Source organism: Dendronephthya gigantea, unplaced genomic scaffold, assembly GCF_004324835.1.
Source record: "Dendronephthya gigantea isolate DGI-Jeju-01 unplaced genomic scaffold, DenGig_1.0 000024F, whole genome shotgun sequence".
NCBI classification, from domain to species: domain Eukaryota; kingdom Metazoa; phylum Cnidaria; class Anthozoa; order Malacalcyonacea; family Nephtheidae; genus Dendronephthya; species Dendronephthya gigantea.
In genome coordinates this window covers 2120900-2143126 of record NW_021163034.1, presented here as the reverse complement: position 1 = coordinate 2143126, position 22227 = coordinate 2120900, and the positions used below count along the sequence as shown (strand labels likewise).

The window sequence follows — 22227 nt, the reverse complement described above, 5'->3', positions numbered from 1 at the left end:
ATATACAAGTTTGTTGAAATATTTCATTGCCGCTGTGAGTTTACGTGTATAATTCTAGATGCTTTAAGGGGTCTTAATTTCGAGTAGAATTATACATAGCAAAAAATCATTTTCTTATTGAGAAAATATATCTTATTTTAAGAATTTTTTTCTTATGTAAAGAAAATTTTTCTTAGACTGATAATTTTTTCTAATTCCAGGATATAAAATCTCGTTTAGAAAAGTAATTTCTCAAAATAAGAAAGTGGTCAGCCCACAGATTTACAGATTTTAACACAAGAAATTGTATTCTTATGAATTGGAAATTTTTTTCTTAAACTGAGAAAATAATTTCTTTACATAAGAAAGATTATCTTAACTTCTGAAATTGTGAATATGAGAAAAATAATTTTGAGCAATATCCCAAATATTTCTTAAAATAGGAAAGCTTGCCTTATCTGATCCTCGTTTCAAGAAAATAATTTTTTGGAATAAGAAGATTATTTTGAAAACAAGAGCTAAATGGGGTATAGTAAAAAAATACTATACAATAGAATTATCATTATTTACAATGAACGAATTTTCGCCTCCCTTCATAAAGCAATATCCCAAATATTTCCTAAAATAAGAAAGCTTGCCTTATCTGATCCTCGTTTCAAGAAAATAATTTCTTGGAATAAGAAGATTATTTTGAAAACAAGAGCTAAAATGTGTATAGTAAAAAATTACTATACAATAGAATTATTATTATTTACAATAAACGAATTTCCGCCTCCCTTCATGAATTATATCTAGCTAAGTCCTATGTACAACAATTTTTACAATATAGAAGCTGTTTAGAAACAAATGTCATCCAGAGAGAAATGTGTCACATTTTGCCTTTCAATAGGTGCGCTTGGTTATTGCACTAGAAAAATCACCTTAATTCACTACTCATGTACAATAATATTTGATATACTAAAAGTAAGTTTTACAATGCAAAAGTCAAATATTGATATTTTGAATTTTAATTATCATGGAAAGGAGCATTGATTGCGACCTAACTTCGTGTGCGCGACATATCGCGCGTGATCGCGCGGTTCAATGAAAAAACGCTAAAGCATTGTGGGTAAGAAGCGCGTCTTTTCAAATTTTCGTCGCTGTTGTGTAACGCGTCTTCACTGATCGCCGATATTTTATCGATTTTTTTCAATTCATACGTTTTAATATGGATCAAGAAACGACAAGTTTGCTCGAAGAAATCGCTAGAGTGGTCAAAGAATGCGAGCAGATATTGGAAGGTATTAATTTTGTTGAGTATTGATACAATTTAATAGTAAACCGAACATACTCTAAATTCGTTACGAACTAAACTCAAAATTCGGCTACTGGTAAGGGGTGGCATCCATACACAACTTGCCACGAGGAACGACGTCAATTTGACGTTGGTGGGTGTGTGGGTTTTTTACTTTGACGTTTTTCCTGTGGCAGTTTGACACTTTTTACAGAATATTTATACAGTATGTGGAACATATAACCATTTTTTTATATCGTACAAAATTATTTTATTAAAATACGCGCTTTAAAACGCAAACCTGTACAAACCTTTCACCAGACAGTAAATCAGGTCTTTAGGTTTATTTTTATTGCCCTCGATTGCTTCTCGATTCAAACAACGTATTATCCCTTGAGATATACTTTATTTTGGTTCGAAATTTATGTCAGAGCTATAGTTCTTGTAAGTAAACATAATTACAAAATTTGGACAAGTTTCATAAATTAGAATAATAAAGGCCTTTTTCAAAGTTGAATTTTTCGTGCGAACATATAAAAGGAACATGTATATCTAAATATTGCAATCCATATAAATTTTGTAAAGTGTAAATATTCGTAATGAAGATAATTTGTGGGTAAAAATAGATTACTGTTATCATGTACAGGGTGTCTAAAAAAAACGCAACCACTCAAATATGCAAGAACATTAATACAGCTCTAAAGCTCAATTCTGTAGATAAGTACCTCTCTGCCTCTGGGAATTGAAAATGGCTCTTAATCCTTCATTTAAAATGCTAAAAGTCATTTTAGCTGAACTGTGGTGCAAACCCGAACAATATTACTATTCTGGCATATTTAAGTGTTGCGTTTTTTTTAAACATCCTGTATAAGAATGCTTAATGAGTCTTAAAGAGGTTTATCATCTCATTATGTACTGTTTGAATTGCATTCGACGCGACCAAAATGCGACGTATGAACTGGGCCTTAAACATTTATACACTTTTGGGTCCCAAAAGGGTGCTTAGGCATTTAAACTCTGACAATTCAAATCTTTCTGGATAATTTAAACAGTTTTTGGGACACCCTGTATACTGCATGTACATACAGTATAATTATCATATTTTCCTTATAATGAGGCATTCAAGATGGTTATCTATGGTTTTGAATTCGGCACACATGAAGTGATGCAATACGACGCATGAAACGGTCCTTAGAGTCCAAACGAGAACAGGAAACAAATGGTTAGACAAAAGGTGAAAACAAAGGGAACAAAGAGCTACGCATGACTGTGTTTTTGTTTACCATATCAAATCCGACCACCTTGAACATGAAATAAATTACCTCAGTTTGTCGAAGCTGCGCTGCTGCAGAGAAGCACCATGTTTTATATGCAAACAATTTGGTATATGGCGGTTCAATAAAGAACCTACTTTGCTTGACAGTATTGTGTACTAAAGGCATATACTAAAGGCTTGCGGTAAATACAACATAGGAAAAGACTACCTAGTTTTGCTGGTAAGTGAAGACGGTAACTATACCGACAATATAATCTTTTATATTTGCAGTTCTTTGTATTATCGCTCACTTTGATAATATTGGCTCAATCAATACGGACTTGAACCAGCGGCCGCAGGGCAGCGACAGGGGCCTAGTATAGGACAATGCAATGTCAATGAGATTTAAAAAGGTATAAAAATGAATATCTGTAGAAGTTTTTCGGGAGTTTTACGTGAAACGGACAACGTATTTATATTCAATATGGCGGATGCCGGGTGATTTCGTTCGAATATGGTTTCCTTCTGTGTGATGGCGCTCGCATGAGACTTTGTTTCGTGGCCTTGCAATTTGGACAGAGGTATAAATACACAATTAATATACTTTTCTACTTGTGTAGTTGCATACACAAATTGTCCAATTACATGAAATGTTTAACAAATAAATAACATTGAATCGTTATCTGTTCAGTTACAGATAGATACATGCACGGATGACGTCTTTGTGATAAGAACAAATTAAAAGCGACCACTCGCACTTACATAATAAAATCGAGAAAATTCCGAAGTTAAACAGGCAAATAGTTTCCACAACACTAGGAAAATTGTCAAAGTAGAAATTTTGCAGATATCACGCGTATATGATCTGGGATTGACGATATGCTATTGGCTCGCTTAAGACACGTGCTAAAATGTGATTGGCTGACAAAATAAAACACGAGATTACTGATCAAATTCGTTAAAATTATCTGTGAGGTCATTCCGTGAGTCTGTCCTCTTATAAATGATTGCTCTCGACCAATGAAAATGTTTGAATTTTAACGTTATTATATAAAATATGATAGCGCTCGCCTTAAAAACAACCCATTAATATGTCACCGAGTGCTAAATTGCATAAGGCATCTTAACTGCTTTTTAATATCAATTTTTTTGCTGGTTTGGTTGTTTCACTCCGGCATTTTGTTTAAATTCCGTCCACCGAAGCCACAACAAAACGACTCAGGGAATCCATTTTAAAAGCACTGTTTTCATCGTTATTTATCCTAAATAACAGCAACTCCAATAATATCACAAACTAGAAGAGTAGCAAACCGAACTCAGAATAATCCCTTTCAAAAAATTAGTCCAATAAGGGGAAAATGATTTCCTGAACTTTATTTCTATTAATATTTAGTATTTTTTGTTGCATGAGAGAGGTATATATAATTTAACAAGCACAAACTATATAGAAAATTTGTCAGAGCTAATGATATATATGCATGGAAATATTCTGGTAGTCTTTTAGCGCCGCAAAATTCGCCATGTGAGTGAATTTACATAATATTCGTTTTCAGAATTTGATGCATCGCGAATAGTCGATGAAAGAGTTTCCCGCGGATATAACATCGCTAGTACGTATTTTGCACCGAATGGAATGAATGAAAATATTATAAAGTTAGATATATAGCTCGTAACTTTTTATCAAGAAAAATATTTGCAATCAATAATAAATTTGCAAGGGATCATATTTATCAGTGTATTCAATATTCGAATATAATACACATTTTCAATATTTTCAATTACGGTATTAAGATTGATGAATAAGATTGTTTATTTTTCTTCAGATAATATAATACTGGCATAAAATTAAAAAGCAAGACTCGAAACGTTAAAGAACCGGGGTGGACGATAAACGTTATAGAAGCCATATTTGCTAATACGTTCATCGTGCACCAGTTAAGAAAATATTATAACTAAAAATATCTTTTTCTTGAGGTTCACCACAGTGATGAGGCAAAACAGCTTAAAGCTAACAGCTTCCATCAAAAAATAAACTAGAGGGCACTGAGAGACTGCATACCTCCGCCCATGTTACTGAGCCATAATACACATCCTAATTATGCGCCCCATTACGCATTCAGTGTTTTTTTTTTAATTGACCGCCGGGAAAAGCAAGACAAAACTTTTGTTCATTTCTCGTTCAATTTTTAACTAAATTCAACCAAATTTTAATCACTTCTTCCTTTGCCGATGGGAAATGCAATCCTAAAATTTTGTACGAATATGTTCGGTATTTTTTGAGTTATCGTGCTCACAGACAAACACGCGCACACACATACGCACACAAACCCAGATGATTACATAACCTCCTGGCGGAGGTGATTACATAACCTCCTGGCGGAGGTAATTACGTACGGTATATTGAAATTATAATTATATTGATAATAGCACAGAATACCTAACAGAAGTAAAACTCTATACTATTTTTTCGTAAGTGTGATTCGTCATGATTCGTCACTTAGCAAGTGCATTTTTTTGAGGTAGTCACCCCCTTGCCAATACTAAAAATGGGCTCATTTTAGACATTGGCAGGGGGGTGACTACCTCAAAAAAATGCACTTGCTAAGTGACGAATCATGACGAATCACACTTACGAAAAAAGTACAGGAGTTCCACTTCTGTTAGGTATTTGTGATAATAGTGTAACATAAATTACATAATGCTATTATTAATGATTTTCTCAGGCATAATAGTCCCGGAAGTACATTTGTCTGAGCTGTTTAATTGTTTGAACTTTACTGCGCAAATGCGATATTCAATTCATTCAGAATGATGTATATATATAGAATAACGTAGCCTATTACATGCAAAAAATAGCGAGTAGAGAGACGCTAAGGTTTCCCCGGCAATCAGATTGTTAGGTTGTGTAGACAAAAGGCATAGTGTAAAGTATGGAATCGAGGTCGATATGCATGGCTTGGTTATTAAAACTGATAACATTGTCTGCACTTTGCATAAAGTAGATTTCAACATCAATTATGCTTTTAGTCTCTACTCTCTTGGATTTGTGGATATTTCAACTTTCCTTTTCACGACTACACAAGTTGAGTTGACGATATCGATCACTTGTGAGAGAAAAAAGATGAAATGTGAATCAACGAATTCGATAACTTTGTTGCTTCTATAAATACCTATGACTATAGAAATCCAAGTATTGTGATTATCCAAGTAATCCTATACCGGCTTGAATAGTGATTAGAATTAAAGTATTTTTTTTCATACAGAAAAATGCGGAAGTATACGACTTATTGAGCGATGCGTGTCAGTTAGGAAGACTGGTCAAAATGTTGTGGTTATTTTATCGATGGCTGCTTTTCTTTTATATATCAGTAATAACGATTCAAGGTAAGATATTTAGGTTTTATTGTAGAGTATAAGAGAAGCTCCAGTCCACAGTATAACGTAAATGAACTGTTAAAATGCTCGCATGACAAAAATCTTTGTGTAAAGGCCGGTGCACACTGGAGTTATGTGCTTGGCAAAAGTGATTCGTTGCCATTGGCGAAAGCCTTGCTCTCCTGTGCTGGCGTGGTCATTCGTAACAAAGGTCGCCGGAAAAGTGACCCGCACCAGGGCTGTTATAAGTTATCTTATAACCGCCATGCCCGCACACGAGAGCAACTTGCTTACACGAATGACTTTTTGCTAAGCACAAAGGCTGACATAGCTCTATTGTGCGGCGGCCTTGAATCCCATGCATGTAAATAACTGAAATAAGAAATCAACAAACCGCTTTCGCTCCTTTGGTCATGTCAATGTTTGGAATCCTGACGCCTGCAATGCTTCGACGTTGTCTATGACTATGGCGCCTAAAATCATGGACTGCTGGCATGCATCGTTTGTAAATAAACGGGGGGATTTTGAACCGTCCTTATCTAAATCGTACAACATCAATGCTCAAAACAGACAACTAGACCTAAACAATGAAATCTAACATAACCAAATATATGTATGCTTTTTTATCGTTTCATTGTAAAGGAAAGCTATTGTCAATATATGATTATTTAAAAAATAGAAGACATTTTCCGTGTTTCTATACAGTTTTAGTATACACCCGACTATTGTCTATTACAAATCCTACATTCTGATTGGCTACTCAACCATCGTCTATTCGTGATAGTGCACGTTTGGGAAAAATTCGCTCGCGCGACCGTATAAAATTGAATTAATTAAATTATTTTTCGGTGTAATTTTGCGGTGTATCGATTATTTCCTCGAAATTAATATATCTAGGTACAGGGTGTATACTAAAACAATTAGACAACTCGCCTTCGTTGCCTATGAGCGGATAGTCAACTCAGGCTTCGCCTTCGTTGACTATTCGCTCATAGACAACTCGGACTCGTTGTCTAATTGTTATATAGAAACACGCGTGGAAGTTTGGGAGAACGAGAAATAATCAGTGGGAAAACAAGCCCGTAGGGCGTGTTTTTCCACGTTATTTCGAGTTCTCCCAAACTCCCACAAGTGTTTCTATAATTGTATAGAAACACGGGAAAAATGTTTTCTATTTCTTTTATAATATAACTCAATAAAAGGATTTTGTACAAATATTATAATTCGATTGAATTACAAATTCTCATTACATCGCTTCGCTTGTCAAGTTCGGCGGGAAAATTCCCGTGTTTCTATACAGTTATAGAAACACGCTTCCCGACCAATCAGCACGCGCGTACTATAAATGTTATATTATAAATCAAAATATTATGCCAATGCATACGCCATCCGTTTAGCGGGCGGGTAAAAACCCCTGGTAAAAACTCCGTAGAGATGAGAACATTGAACACTACTCGCGTTCAACTACTGCACTATTTAATTCAGGATTATTTCATGTCTTTCAGATTCCAGGGCATGATATACAGTATTAGGTTAAGCCATTTCTAAGCATTGTTTACACTTTTGTCACCTCGAGTGTATTTCATGCACTTCAATAGTTAGCAAATTTTCATTGTATTTATTGCTTCTGAAAGAGGATGAAAATTACTCACATTCAACTACTGCACTGCCACTGTTTAATTCACGATTCATTTTTTTCTTGCAGATTCCTGGGAATTTTTTTTCAGGCAGACTGAAACCTCAGAGTGTATTGCACCTGAAGATAGTTCTTTTAGGAGTGATATTTATGCGAAACGTTATTGGGCTAAAATGGTTGACAACTGCTTGAAGAGTAGTGCACAGTTCCGTTATATCGAAAAGACTGAATTGATACACAATGTCGACAAGGGAGGTTCGCTTTTATGTATACCAGGGTCTGGCACATATGGTAATAATCTGCTCGTTTATGATGGGGTTAGCGCTGGTGGAAAAACATTTGAAAGTAAGAAAGATCATAATATTAAACAAAAAGCGTCAGGATCTCTCTTTTTTTCCGAAAGAAAGTATTGTGTTCAGTCTAATGGTCTGGGCGCTACAGTGACGGTAGTAACGGAAGCTAATTGCAAAAACGCAAGAAATTTCACATTTGGTAAGTTAAATATAAAGGAATAACTACATGCAATGCATAGTTACGTAGCTATATCTGAATTTATCAGTATCAGTATTTGGAGTGTAGACACGCATGTGGGCAAACTGCTACGTATTCAATGCATGTTTTTATGCATTTTAAACTTATTCATTATTGCCATTATTGACAGGTTCAGTGACTGAGTTTGGTAGCAAAATGAAAGATGTTCATTGTTCTTCTAAACAACGTATGGTGATCCACAAAGCTCATTATGGTGATTTCAATAATAGCGGGAGCTTTAATACCAATGCAACTGTTGATATCAAATGTAGTCAACGAGCACGTTTTCAAGTGAAATCTCTTTGTGGTGGAAACAGATCTTGTGAACTGATCGTTGACAACAATTTACTCTCCTCACAATATTGTTCTGACACAACAAGAGAACTTTATATCGAGTACACTTGTGTGGATAACTATATGAATCCCATAACAACAGGTCAGTAATGCATTGTATAGCAGGGAAGACTTTTAAATGTAAAATCGAGCGCCTATGATTGTATATATATGCCACAATGCTTTCAATTTGGAAGGTGATGGATATTTTCCAAATTTAAATGTATAAATTTTTCGTATTTTGCGCAAATCGATATAGTCTATTACTGTACAAGGCTTTTCAGAAACACACAGTATACTGCATAAAGAATTTTTTATGGTTTTAGCTCCCAACATAAGATTATCAAAGTCACCGAACGAAGGTTTCGTTGAAATAAAGGATGGTTCCACTTGGAGAAAAGTGAAAGAGGAAATTTGGAACGTCACTTGTCAAAAATCGCTGTGTCAGCACTTAGGATTTAATGGGACACTGGGGAATGTTACTAAAACAAGGGGAATTAAGAAAGGTCAGGAAATTGCAAGTGGTAACCTTTGTTATGATGCATCTCTGAACAACAGTATCCATCTTTATCCCTCTACAACAACGTCAAGCGTTGATTTGCCATATGTAACATGTGAGTAGGATTTTGGTGAGACTTTTTTAGTTGATTTGCCGATCACTTTTTAAAACACTGTTCCTTCACTTCCTTGTCTTAGGCAACATATGTATGAATCCATTATTACAAAACAAATCTAATCTCCCCGACACGATATTTTCTGGAGGTGGTTCTGCTGACAGTACCAAGTACAAAGAAGCGAGGTTTTCTAGCGATGGTTGGTGTCCAACAGAGTCTGGAGACAAATATCTTAAGATTGATCTTCAAAACGAATATCATATAACACGAGTTGTGGTTATAGGTGATAAAAATCAAACAAAGTGGAGTAGATCATATTCATTGAAATACAGTCATGATGAAAGTTTGGTACACGGTAGTAGTGGTTTACAGGTTAGTACGTCAGTATATCTCTGATACGTGATCAATATACCACCGTAAAATTGGGAAATATATAAATTAATGCCATTGTCAAGATTAATACCAACCGCTTTAAAATACATAAACAAACGAATCGTTGTAGCAACAATGTCCTCCACTTTTTGGACTGACTATAGGAACAGATGAGGGAAATATATTGCAGTATAACCTAGAATTTATAGAATATACTAACTACTGTTATTTTTACGGTATCAAAGGAACTGCAACAAGATAAGAAAACAATGGTGTAACGTAATCTTAACTAAAGTGATTCATTTTTTTCAAAACTTCTTCTATAGATAAATGGTAATCAAAACGGTTATCAAGCATCGGCGACAGACATCGACATTTATAATGCCAGATACATAAAGTTGGAGCCGAACGGAGGAACAAAATTTTGCCTTAGAATAGAAGTGTGTGGTGAAGGTGAGTTGGTAGAATCTTTAATCGCCGGAAACCTTTTAATTTACCTTTTGATGTTAGCAAGAGAAAAAAGAGATGAGGTGGAGAAGGTTTTGAAAATACGGCACAAAAAAAACCTATAGTATAAAGCGAATAAACGTTTTGGTATTCTCGTTCCAGTCCAAACGCCTGCTCCCGTACAAAGGATTGTTGCCGAACCATCGTTCTATTCTGTTAATCTAACGTGGACAATACCAGTGGCTAAAAACTCTTCTTATATTACACATTTCATAATTTACTTGAACGGCACTGAAAGAGAAAGAATATCTCGTGTACAACATGGAAATAATTTCATTCTTCGAGGTCTGAAACCTAACACTTATTATAAAGTTGGCATAATGACCCAGGATGGATATTCAAAAAAGTCCATAGCGATCTACAAAAGTTATAAAACTAAAAGAGCAGGTAAGAATAAAGACGCCAAGTCTCAACCTTGTTGGGCTTATAACTATTGAGTGAGCCACTCTACCTGTTGCTTTTACTCCTACTTCTACGCTTTAGTACGTTTGTAGTAAATTTAGATTGTTGATTTGGAAACTGACAGCATGTCTCCATTTTGCCCTATCACGTCATCTTGATTTGGTTTTGCACGCTAATAATAAGGGCTTAATATACTGTCCTTTCTACTTAACACTGCTATTTTGAAGGTTGTATTACAGCAATGACAATATTTGCACAAGTGTATAATAACACCGGAAATACGGTAGTAATTCAACATATTTGCAACTAACCGCACTTCTAAAAATTACGTTCCAATTTTCCCTGTCGACACTAAAAGTGAGTTAAAATAAAATTTTTCAATCATGATTTAAAAGGTGTTTTTGGTTTTCTTATCCACCCTCAAGAATGAACATCTTAAGTTCGTATATGATCTGTATGAAAGGGAATGTTAAAAGACTCATTTTTATTCTTCCGTTGTCAAGGGTTTTTTCTTAGACACACTCAGTCAGGAAAATGTCTGGCAGCTAAAACTCCAACCTTTCGAGATGATAGCTATGGAACCCGTTATTGGATTGAAATGGTCACCAACTGCTTAAGTGATCTTGCGCTGTTCCGTTATCTGGATAACGAAGTATTGCATAATATCGAGACAGGAGGGAACGTCATGTCTGATAATCCTCATTTCAATAAACGTTTGCTTATATATGACGGAAAAAATCAGGCTGGGAGAGATTTTGCAAACAGCACAAAACATCGTGTAAAACAAACAAATGGTGGATCTCTATATCTTTACAATGTGGGTAAATGTATTAAGCCTAGTGTGCAGTATGTTGACGTGAAAGATACTTCATGCACCGAAGAAGCAGCACAAAAAATTACTTTCGGTAAGCAAAATTACTTTGCAATTGAACTTATACATTGGGTCGTTTTTTTCCTGTTATAAGTGCTATATACATTCTGTAGTCTATAAGTTGTAATCAGAAGGGGAATCCTTTAAACCGACTGCTCACTATTATCTTGCTGTTTAGTTTATTTAAAAATCTTTTGCCGGCCTTCTAAAATAGCACCGTGTAAACTAGCGCAGGTTGCGGGGGGGGGGGAGAAGATTAAAGAGAGGGGACTAAAACCGTGCAGTGCCTTTTTAGGGATTTCTCCGTTGCGTGGGGAGGTGACAAAAGGGGCCTTTTGTCCTGATTGAGAAGGAAAGGGGAAATAAAGAGAAAACAGATTGCGGGGAGAGATATAAAGAGAGCGAACTAAGCCAGTGCCTTTTTAGGGATTTCATCATCGGAGGGGGGGGGACAAAAGGGACCTTTTGTCATGATTGAGAGGGAAAGGGGAAATAAAGAGAAAATATTTCATTCACTGGGAAGGCGGCGAAAATCCATCAAAGAAACGGAAGAGGGGCTAGGGGTTTATAACCTGGGGTCCCAGTTATAAAGTTGAGAAGGCCCTGGCCTAACTAATGGAGTATTCCTTTTAACTTGTACTGTTCGTGCTCTTCATTTTTCCCATTCTCTTGATGTTCATGTAATGATAATTACGAAACACTATGGATAGAGAAAATCTATAGATAGGGAAATACCTAGTGTTTAACTTTATGTCATCTCTGTACAGGGAATATCCTGCTGGGCTGATCATGTTGGACGGAGCCTTTTATTTTTTATCGCCAGGAATATCGCATTATGCATTGCATTACTGGCTTGTGCGACATTGATTTATTGCGAAAAATCAGAGCACGTTCTATGGGCCGAGTGTCTCTTCTGTTTGTTTCCAATATAACATGAATGTGCATTTTTTATAAACGTCTCCATTGTTAGGTTCAGCAACTCAGTACGGCGACAAAATGAACGATGTTCATTGTTCTCCAATACAACGTATGGTGATCCACAAAGCTCATTATGGAGATTTCATTGATACTGCAACATTCAATGCCAATGCAAATATTGATAAGAAATGTAGTCGACAAGCAAGTTGTGAAGTGAAATCCCTTTGTGGTGGAAACAGATCTTGTGAACTGACCATTGACAATAATTTACTCTCGTCACAATATTGTCCTGATACTACAAAAGAACTTTATATCGAGTACACTTGTGTGGATAGTTATACGAATCCCATAACAATAGGTATGATTTTATATTACTATAAAATGCCCAATGATAGAGAAAATGAAATTTTGTGATGCCATGTATAAAAATCGTTCTAGTAGAAGTCAACTTTAGGACTGTTTTTGACGTCGCTCAGGTTTCTTTGATTTGTTCGAAGTCGACTGATTCGGATCCACTTGATCCTGATCATTTAATCGAAAAATTTCGCTTCATTGTGAACAGCGTTCTGCTAAAAATATTACTCGCGCGAAATTCCTCGCAATTTCAGATGGAGGAAGTTGGGATCTCTGATACAGAAGCAAAATGTTCGGAAAATAACGCTAATTTGAAATGATGTACATTGTTCTACAGTTTTAGCTCCCAACATGAGATTATCAAAGTCACCGAACGAAGGTTTCATTGAAATAAATGATGGTTCCGCTTGGAGAAAAGTGATAGAAGAAACCTGGGACATCAGTGTTGAAAAATCGTTGTGTCAGCACTTGGGATTTAAAGGGACAGTGGGGAGCATTGTTAAGACTGAGGGAATCGAGCGAGGTCGTGAAATTGCAAGTGGTGACTTATGTTATGACGTACCTCGAAACGAGAGATGTTGTGTCCACCTTTATCCCTTTACAACAACGACAACAGTTAAGGCGCCATATGTGAAATGTGAGTACAGTATATAGGATCTAATTAACATAATTCTAATATTCATTCGGCTTAAACACAAATCACAGGATAATCACGTGTCAGATCAAAAAACCGTTCTCGTTTTAGGCAAAATATGTGAGAATGAATTATTACAGAACCACACCAAGTTTCCAGACGCGATATTTTCTGGAAGTGGTTCTGCTGACAATACCAAGTACAAAAAAGCGAGGTTTTCTAGCGATGGTTGGTGTCCAACAAAGTCTGGAGACAAATATCTTAAGATTGATCTTCAAAACGAATATCACATAACGCGAGTTATGGTTATGGGTAATAAAAATCAGACAAAGTGGAGTGGATCATATTCATTGAAATACAGTCATGATGAAAGTTTGGTGGATGGCAGTGATGAAGTACAGGTGTATAAGATTAAGAAATATATATAGATTAATGCAATATCAAAATTTGTGAAGTTATCGAGATTAATTCAACTGCATGCCTAAAAATACACAAGAAAACGAATTGTAGTGTAAAGCAGAGATACCTAGTAGCATATTCATGCCTACTCAATTTTTCTACTGACTAGGAACATACGCGGGAAATTAAACTGAAATGTTGGGAGCTTTTGGAGACCAATATAAGGAGCTCTGCGTCGTGGCTTCACTAACTATCTTTATTGCTAAATCCGACTACGACTTGGAAAGCAATCGAAGGACGTTATCGTAACAGAAGTAACTCATATTTTCCAATATCTTTCTAGATAAATGGAAATCAAAACGCTTATCAAGTATCAGCCACACACGTGGATATTTATAATGTCCGATACATGAAGTTGAAGTCAAACGGAGGAACAAACTTTTGCCTTAGAATAGAAGTGTGTGGTGAAGGTGAGTCGGTAGAATCGCCCGAAATCTTCTGAAACAATAAATATCGGACAGGATGATGATTACATTATAGAAAGAAGAAAAAGAATTGTAAAACATATATTTATGTTATATTAGTTATTGTAAAAAAGAAACAGTTATCACAAAAGTTCCGATTTTCATTATTTAAAATGTTTTCTTAGTTTAAATTTATAAGATGTAGAGATCAAGCATGTTCACCTGCTTTAGTATAATGCAAACTTGTGACTTGCGTTTTGTTTACTTGTTTTTCATTCAAGTCCAAACGCTAGCTCCCGTACAAAGGATTATCGCTGAACCATCGTTCTATTCTGTCAATCTAACGTGGACAATACCAGCGGCTGAAACGTCTTCTTATATAACTCATTTCATCATTTATTTGAATAACGGCACAGAGAGAGAAAAAATATCTCGTGCTCAGAATGGAAATCATTTCGTTCTTCGAAGTCTCAACCCGAACACTCATTATAATGTTGGCATAAAGACACAGGATGGAAATTCCATGACGTCCACAATAGTTTACAAAAGCTTTAAAACTAAAAGAGCTGGTAAAGTATACTAGAATAGAAAGCACGCTAAGTTTAGTAAATCTTTTTCCCATTTTTCCCAGAGAGATTGTACGAGTTATTAGGCATGGTGTGCAATCATGATTGGTATGCTATTTAATAGGCCCATAATAAACAAAAATAGTTAAACAGCGTTCCAGTACCACACAGAGTTCAGGTAATACCTGTCCCTTGTTTCTAAGCCTCTGGTAATCCCATATCCACCGCCTCATTGGCCAGTGAATTAAGCGTTAATTGCCTATTTTCGCGTTGTCAAGGGTTTTTTATCAGACACACTCAGTCAGGAATGTGTGTCGCAGCTGAAAGTTCAACCTTTCGAGATGATAGCTATGCTTCCCGTTATTGGGCTGAAATGGTCACCAACTGCTTGAATGATACTGCGCTGTTTCGTTACCTCGATAACAATCTGTTGCACAATATCGAAACGGGAGGGAACGTTGCGTCTGAATATGGTAATACAAACTACAAAAATCGTTTGTTTCTATTTGCTGGTAAAAATCAGGCTGGGAGAGATTATGCAAACAACACAAAACATCGTATAAAACAAACAGTTGGTGGATCTCTATTTCTTTACGAAGTGAAAAATTGTGTTCAGCCTAGGTTTAGTGGACAGTATGTTGACGTGAAAAATACTTCATGCAGCGACACAGCAGAACAAAAGTTTACTTTTGGTAAGACGTTTACACTTCAGATTTTTACAGTGGAACTAACATAACAGGTTTTATAGCAGGTTTTCTAATCCATTATAGACGTTCTAAATTTTCATTTGTCACGTTTTCATGCCCTCGTTTCCGTTTGACCTATCTCTTGTTTCTTCCACAATAATGTTAAAAATTGAATTGGAGTTCAGGGATAAAATGAGTAGAATAACTATAACAGTTATTTTGATGCAATACTGATGTAATATAATGTATTGGTCTGTGCGATTTTAGGTTCAGTAACGCAGTACGGCGACGAAATGAAAGGTGTTCAATGTTCTCCAAAACAACGTATGGTGATCCACAGAGCTCATTATGGTGATTTCAATAAAAGCAGGACATTTGATGTGAATGCAGCCATTGATGCGCAGTGTAGTAGACTAACAAACTGTCTGGTGAAACCTCTTTGTAGTGGAAAAAGTTCCTGTGAACTGACCGTCAACAATAATTTACTGCCATCAAAATATTGCCCTGACATTCTAAAAGAACTTTATGTTGAATTCACTTGTGTGGATAATTACGTAGAACCCATAACAAGAGGTAATATGAACTCTAATACAGACTGTTCAGGGAAAGGTATAAATTCTGGTGATATATTCTATGACAGGAAATACTGTTTCTATTTTAGCTTCCAAAATAAGATTATCAAAGTCACCTAACAAAGGTTTCCTTGAAATAAAGAACGATTCGACTTGGAGAAAAGTTAATGAAGAAATTCCGTTTAAGAACCGGGAAAACATCCTGTGTGAGCGTTTAGGATTCATTGGGACAAGTTGGAACAATGTCAGTACAAAGGAAATTGGAAACAGACAAGTTATTGCAACCGGTGATCTCTGTTATAACAACACAAAATCAAGCAATACCCCCTGTTGTACCTATCTTCTACTTGCTACGGTCGCTCCAAACATCAAGTTGCCATATTTCACATGTGAGTACGTATGATCTATACCTCTGCATATGTTCCAGTAAAAACGAAGTTAACGAGCAATCATGGAAGAAAAAGTATAGCGGTATCTGGCTTCCCCCCTCAAAATTCAATATACTTACTATACCACTTTAATTTATTATTATAATATAATTATTTAGGTAGTGAGATATGCGACAACCCATTGTTACAGAACGAAACTAAATTTCCAGACGCGGTATTTTCTGGAAGTGGTTCTACTGACAATACCAATTATAAAGAAGCGAGATTTTCTAGCGATGGTTGGTGTCCAACCGAGTCTGGAGACAAATATCTTAAGATTGACCTTCAAAACGAATATCACATAACACGAGTTATGATTATGGGTGATAAAGATCAGACAAGGTGGAGTGGATCATATTCATTGAAATACAGCCATGATGAAAGTTTGGTAGACGGTGGTAGTGGTTTACAGGTTAGTACGTGAATATCCTTGATGCGTGATCAATATTCTGCTGTAGGTATTCAACCTTAGTTTAAAGACTGCAATTATAATTTCTTTGCAAAAATACTGGCTCGAACCCGGATAAAAATTTCTTTCTTTTAGGCGATATTTTTTAAAATTATCCCATGAAATAAGAAAGTGTGATTCTCCCGAAATCCTCTTTTAGATAACAGGAAACCTGTACAGCTTTCAAGCATCGACTACGGACGTTGATATTTATAATGTGAGATACATCAAGATACAATCAACTGGAAACACCGACTTTTGTCTTAGAATAGAACTCTGCGGAGAAGGTGCGGCTATTTTACAAATTATATTTGTCATTTAAATTTGTCAGTTCAAAGTTTCATCGAACTGAATTAACTCCGTCTTTCTCCCAGTGCAATCTCTGGCTCCTGTTCAAAACGTTGTTGCTAAACCATCAAATTTCTCTGTTCATCTGTCATGGACAACACCATCGCCTGAGGCATCAACTTTTATCACACATTTTATCATTTACCTAAACGGTACCGAGGTCAAAAGAATATCGCGCGCATATTATAAAAATCAATACATTCTTCGAGACCTCACACCAAACACTAATTATGTTGTTGGCATAAAGACACAGGATGGTCAACTAAAGAATACTCAGACAGTAGTTTACCACAAGTTCAAGACCAAAGAAGCTGGTATGCATAATATGGGAAGGCTTCTGATTGTTTTCTAAATAATTCAAATGCAAATAATTGTTTTTATTCTTTACTATCATAGTTCCAAGTGGAGCTCCACGCAATGTTATGATTAAATCTCGTAGTAAAAACTCGCTCGAAATTTCTTGGAGAGCTCCTGATAAGATATTTTGGAACGGTGAATTGGTGGGATATCAGATTTGTTTTTCCACGAAGCAAAATGATGAAAGTCCGAAATGTTCAAACACAAAAGTTTTATCCGCCTTATCATACGTTATTTCTAATCTTATTCCTTCAACAAAATACTTTGTGACAGTCTCGGCTGGTACAAAAATTGGTTTTGGAAACACAAGCTCAGAAATAAGTGAAATAACAAATGGAGGTAAAGAAAATAAAAAGGACTTTTTAAAGAAGCGTACAGCATGGCCGAACAACATAAAAAATTGTTAATTTTTTACTCCAAAGTGAAATTAACATGTGTTATTTTATGATGTAGAGCCTGTGAACCCTGTTGTGATGTCCCACTTTGATCTTGGTTTAACGATACCTAAAGCAGCGCCCTATATAAGGTACGTGTATATTTCAGGCGTAACATTTTGTCGAAGCAAGTGTGTGTGGACATCAGTCATGTTTTCTCCATTCAGAGAAGTACTGATTATTGTTCAAAGAGCAACGTCAAGTAGTCAAACATTAAGTGAAGACATAAAAACGAGTAAACTGAGACCGTACCAATCAGACACTCAAGATCTTTATATCACTGCTTATTTGAGAGCAGACGTTCTCCCTTTGTCGTTTGTGATCGGTGACGGCAAAAAATACAACTATGAAAACGTAACATACGTTAATCAACCTCTTCAACCAAACACAAGTTACAACGTGTTCCTGAGATTCTTTGAAAGCCAGGTAAATGAATGAATGTGAATAGCATGTATAAATAATAAATTTGTTTTCATTGGATCCTAGAGTTAACTACATGTCTTTCGTCTAGAATTCCTACTACTCTACAGGGTGGAGCAAAAGTATAAAGACGAAGGTGACCCCAGGTGAAAAATTATGAATATACAAGTTTGTTGAAATATTTCATTGCCGCTGTGAGTTTACGTGTATAATTCTAGATGCTTTAAGGGGTCTTAATTTCGAGTAGAATTATACACAGCAAAAATCATTTTCTTATTGAGAAAATATATCTTATTTTAAGAATTTTTTTCTTATGTAAAGAAAATTTTTCTTAGACTGATAATTTTTTCTAATTCCAGGATATAAAATCTCGTTTAGAAAAGTAATTTCTTAAAATAAGAAAGTGGTCAGCCTACAGATTTACAGATTTTAACAAAAAAAAATGTATTCTTATGAATTGGAATTTTTTTCTTAAGCTGAGAAAATAATTTCCTCATATAAGAAAGATTATCTTAACTTCTGAAATTCTCAATATGAGAAAAATAATTTTGAGCAATATCCCAATTATTTCTTAAAATAGGAGAGCTTGCCTTATCTGATCCTCGTTTCAAGAAAATAATTTCTTGGAATAAGAAGATTATTTTGAAAACAAGAGCTAAATGGGGTATAGTAAAAAATTACTATACAATAGAATTATTATTATTTACAATGAACGAATTTCCGCCTCCTTTCATGAATTATATCTAGCTAAGTCCTATGTACAAACAATTTTTACAATATAGAAGCTCTTTAGAAACAAATGTCATCCTGAAAGAAATGTGTCACATTTTGCCTTTCAATAGGTATGCTTGGTTATTGCACTAAAAAATCATCTTAATTCACTACTCATGTACAATAATGTTTGATATACTAAAAGTAAGTTTTACAATGCAAAAGTCAAATATTGATATTTTGAATTTTGGAAAGGAGCATTGATTGCGTCTAACCTATGGTCTAACTTCGTGTGCGCGACATATCGCGCGTGATCGCGCGGTTCAATGAAAGAACGGTAAAGGCATTGTGGGTAAAAAGCGCGTCCTTTTCAAATTTTCTTCGCTGTTGTGTAACGCGTCTTACTGATCGCTGATATTTTATCGATTACTTTCAATTCATACGTTTTAATATGGATCAAGAAACGACAAGTTTGCTCGAACAAATCGCTAGTGTGGTCAAAGAATGCGAGCAGATATTGGAAAGTATTAATTTTGTTGAGTATTGATACAATTTAATAATAAACCGAACGTACTTTAAATTCGTTACGAACTAAACTAAAAATTCTGCTACTGGTAAGGGGTCGCATCCATACTCAACTTGCCACGAGAAACGTCAATTTGAATTAAATCCTCTTTTAGATAACAGGAAACCTGTACAGCTTTCAAGCATCAACTACGGACGTTGATATTTATAATGTGAGATATATCAAGTTACAATCAACTGGAAACACAGACTTTTGTTTTAGAATAGAACTCTGCGGAGAAGGTGCGGTTTGTCAGTTTTTAAATTTGTCAGTTCAATGTTTCATCGATATGGATCAAGAAACGACAAGTTTGCTCAAACAAATCGCTACTGTGGTCAAAGAATACGAGCAGATATTGGAAAGTATTAATTTTGTTGAGTATTGATACAATTTAATAGTAAACCGAACATACTCTAAATTCGTTAGGAACTAAACTCAAAATTCTGCTACTGGTAAGGGGTGGCATCCATACTCAACTTGCCACGAGAAACGTCAATTTGACGTTTGTGGGTGTGTGGGTTTTTTGCTTTGACGTTTTGCCTGTGGCAGTTTAACACTTTTTACAGAATAATTATTCAGTATGTGGAACATATAACCATTTTTTATTTTATCAAAATACGCGCTTTAAAACGCAAACCTGTACAAACCTTTCACCAGACGGTAAATCAGGTCTTTAGGTTTATTTTTATTGCCCTCGATTGCTTCTCGATTCAAACAACGTAATATTCCTTGAGATACGTGTAGCTATCTACTGTTAACGTATCTTTTAGCTGTGCTTCTACTGGTTATCATCTGCTGCATGTTAGGCAAAAAATATATACAATATCAATTTCCCTTTACCACAACACCGTTTTTAGTTCCTGCAACAATACTGAGTGTCCCTGGAATAGCAAACTAAAAATACCAGAATATTTCACATTTATTCACCAGGGGGCGGTTGTTCGAAAGGTGTTTGGCTTAAACGGTGGTTTTAATGGTCAAATGTTGGTCCTATGTAAAGTTTCAAACATGTTTGATGCTCATAATTATACAAACATCTATATAAAGTTGCAACCTGCAAGCATCGAATATGGCCGGAAAACGGTATACTCAACCATGGTCAAATGTGCCGGAAAACGGTAGACTCGACCATGGTCGAATATATTTCGAGTATTTATTACGACAGATATCGTTGGAAATTAGAATAAAAATATAATTCTTTAAGAAGTAAAAGATAGTATTCAAGATAAGATACACTGCATATACTTGACGTCAGCAAAAAATACAAATTGCTAATAATATGTTGCTTGTAAATTTGAGCGAACTAAAAAATATTCGAAATTGCCGGAAAAATTATTGGTGGGGCAGGTGGGGCTAAAGCCCAGCGAGCAATCCTGCTCCGCGGTCTCTGTTTGAGTTATCGTGCATGAAAGTAAGGGGAATGAGAATTTTTGTTTGCTAAGAAAAGAGACGAAAAAATATTCTTAAATTATAGAGAACAATACAATAGAATAATGAAACAATAGGATAAACCAATCGACCACTTTTGTTTGCTCGGATTCAAACCCTAATTAATAAAACTTTTTGTTTAATTCTCGCGTTCTTTGTATATATTTTTGGAAAGAAAATGTTACGGATCGCTTCGGGATACATTTAAGTTTGCACCCTTTCTGATGACTAGGCATGGACGTAGTTTTGTTTTGTTCATGCAATAAATGACAAAATAATTATATCCTCAATGCTATATAACGCTGTACGTGTTTACATAGCTAAGACCATGCAGTGTTTGACAGGTCCGTGTATGCATGTATATGGGCAGATAGAAATATACTTATGAAACATAGTTATGGTTGAAACTAACAGGGATTGGCGTGAAATTACGGGGGAGAGGGTTAAATAACTTAAACGACAATTTTAGCTAGGATAAGAAAAATCCTAGATGGGCTAGTATATACTTACGTCTTAGCATAATTACTTAATTGGAAATGAGAATTCCGCTGTTGCCAAATGCGAACGGGATTAATCTTGATGTAGATTTCCTCAGTGATAGCCAAAGAAACGATTTCAGATAGCGACATTTGTAGCCTAACTGTTAGACCCTAACTGTTGGATCCAAGTGTAAGCATTTAATGTGTTGTCAATAATATTGAATATTGCTATTAGCTTGCATTTAATATAGATATTATTGCGAAATTGCGGGTAATTGTTCATATAAGGAGTTATCTAGCTAAAAAAAATAATGATGCTCAAATTTGTAATCGCTTTAAAAAATAGAACTCACTTCGACTAAAGCAAATAAAGTTGTATTTAATGGTACAGTGTGGGAAACGGCAACAAATGTTCTGACTAATTGTCTTCTGTTATCATAATTATTTCTTGCGACTTTCGAAAGAAAGATGCGTATTTTAACAATTTGCTTGCTTTTATGTCCAAGGTTTCTTGAAAGAGTCCACGTCGATCGAGAGGCTTTGATTTAAGATATCGCCCATCGCGGGTTATATATAGAAATTTAATTAGTTTGTTTAGGCTTTTTGTGAGCTTACATGTCATATTCTGAATTTGATCTGTCATTTGGGTTATTTATATTAAAGAAAGCTGTCGCCAGCACGCAGCAATATGTAATATATATATGTATCGATGAAGGTTTTTGTCGAGGGTCTAAAGTCTAAATTACGACTGGACATAATATTCAAAGTTAGGTATAATCGTTTTGATAAAACAAAAACACGTCGTTTTATTTATTCTGTTAAGCAAGAAAATCTTCTTTTATCTAAGTGTATTTGCCATGCTTTCAAA

General features: G+C 35.3%; 1 protein-coding gene across 1 annotated transcript; it reads left to right on the top strand.

Annotated features, from left to right (window-relative positions):
- The first annotated feature begins 15747 nt into the window (after positions 1-15747).
- Positions 15748-17193, top strand: LOC114522807. The gene is made up of 5 exons (XM_028543555.1): positions 15748-15778; positions 16289-16581; positions 16778-16904; positions 16992-17139; positions 17175-17193. Exons 1-5 carry the CDS (start codon positions 15748-15750, stop codon positions 17191-17193), a joined length of 618 nt encoding a protein of 205 aa, XP_028399356.1.
- The last annotated feature ends 5034 nt before the right edge of the window (positions 17194-22227 follow it).

Coding starts and splice junctions, on each gene's coding strand:
- LOC114522807 (XM_028543555.1), top strand. CDS start 15,748: ATGAACTCTAATACAGACTGTTCAGGGAAAG. Junction 15,779..16,288: donor TACAGACTGTTCAGGGAAAG/GTATAAATTCTG, acceptor ATAATTATTTAG/GTAGTGAGATATGCGACAAC. Junction 16,905..16,991: donor AATAGAACTCTGCGGAGAAG/GTGCGGCTATTT, acceptor TCTTTCTCCCAG/TGCAATCTCTGGCTCCTGTT.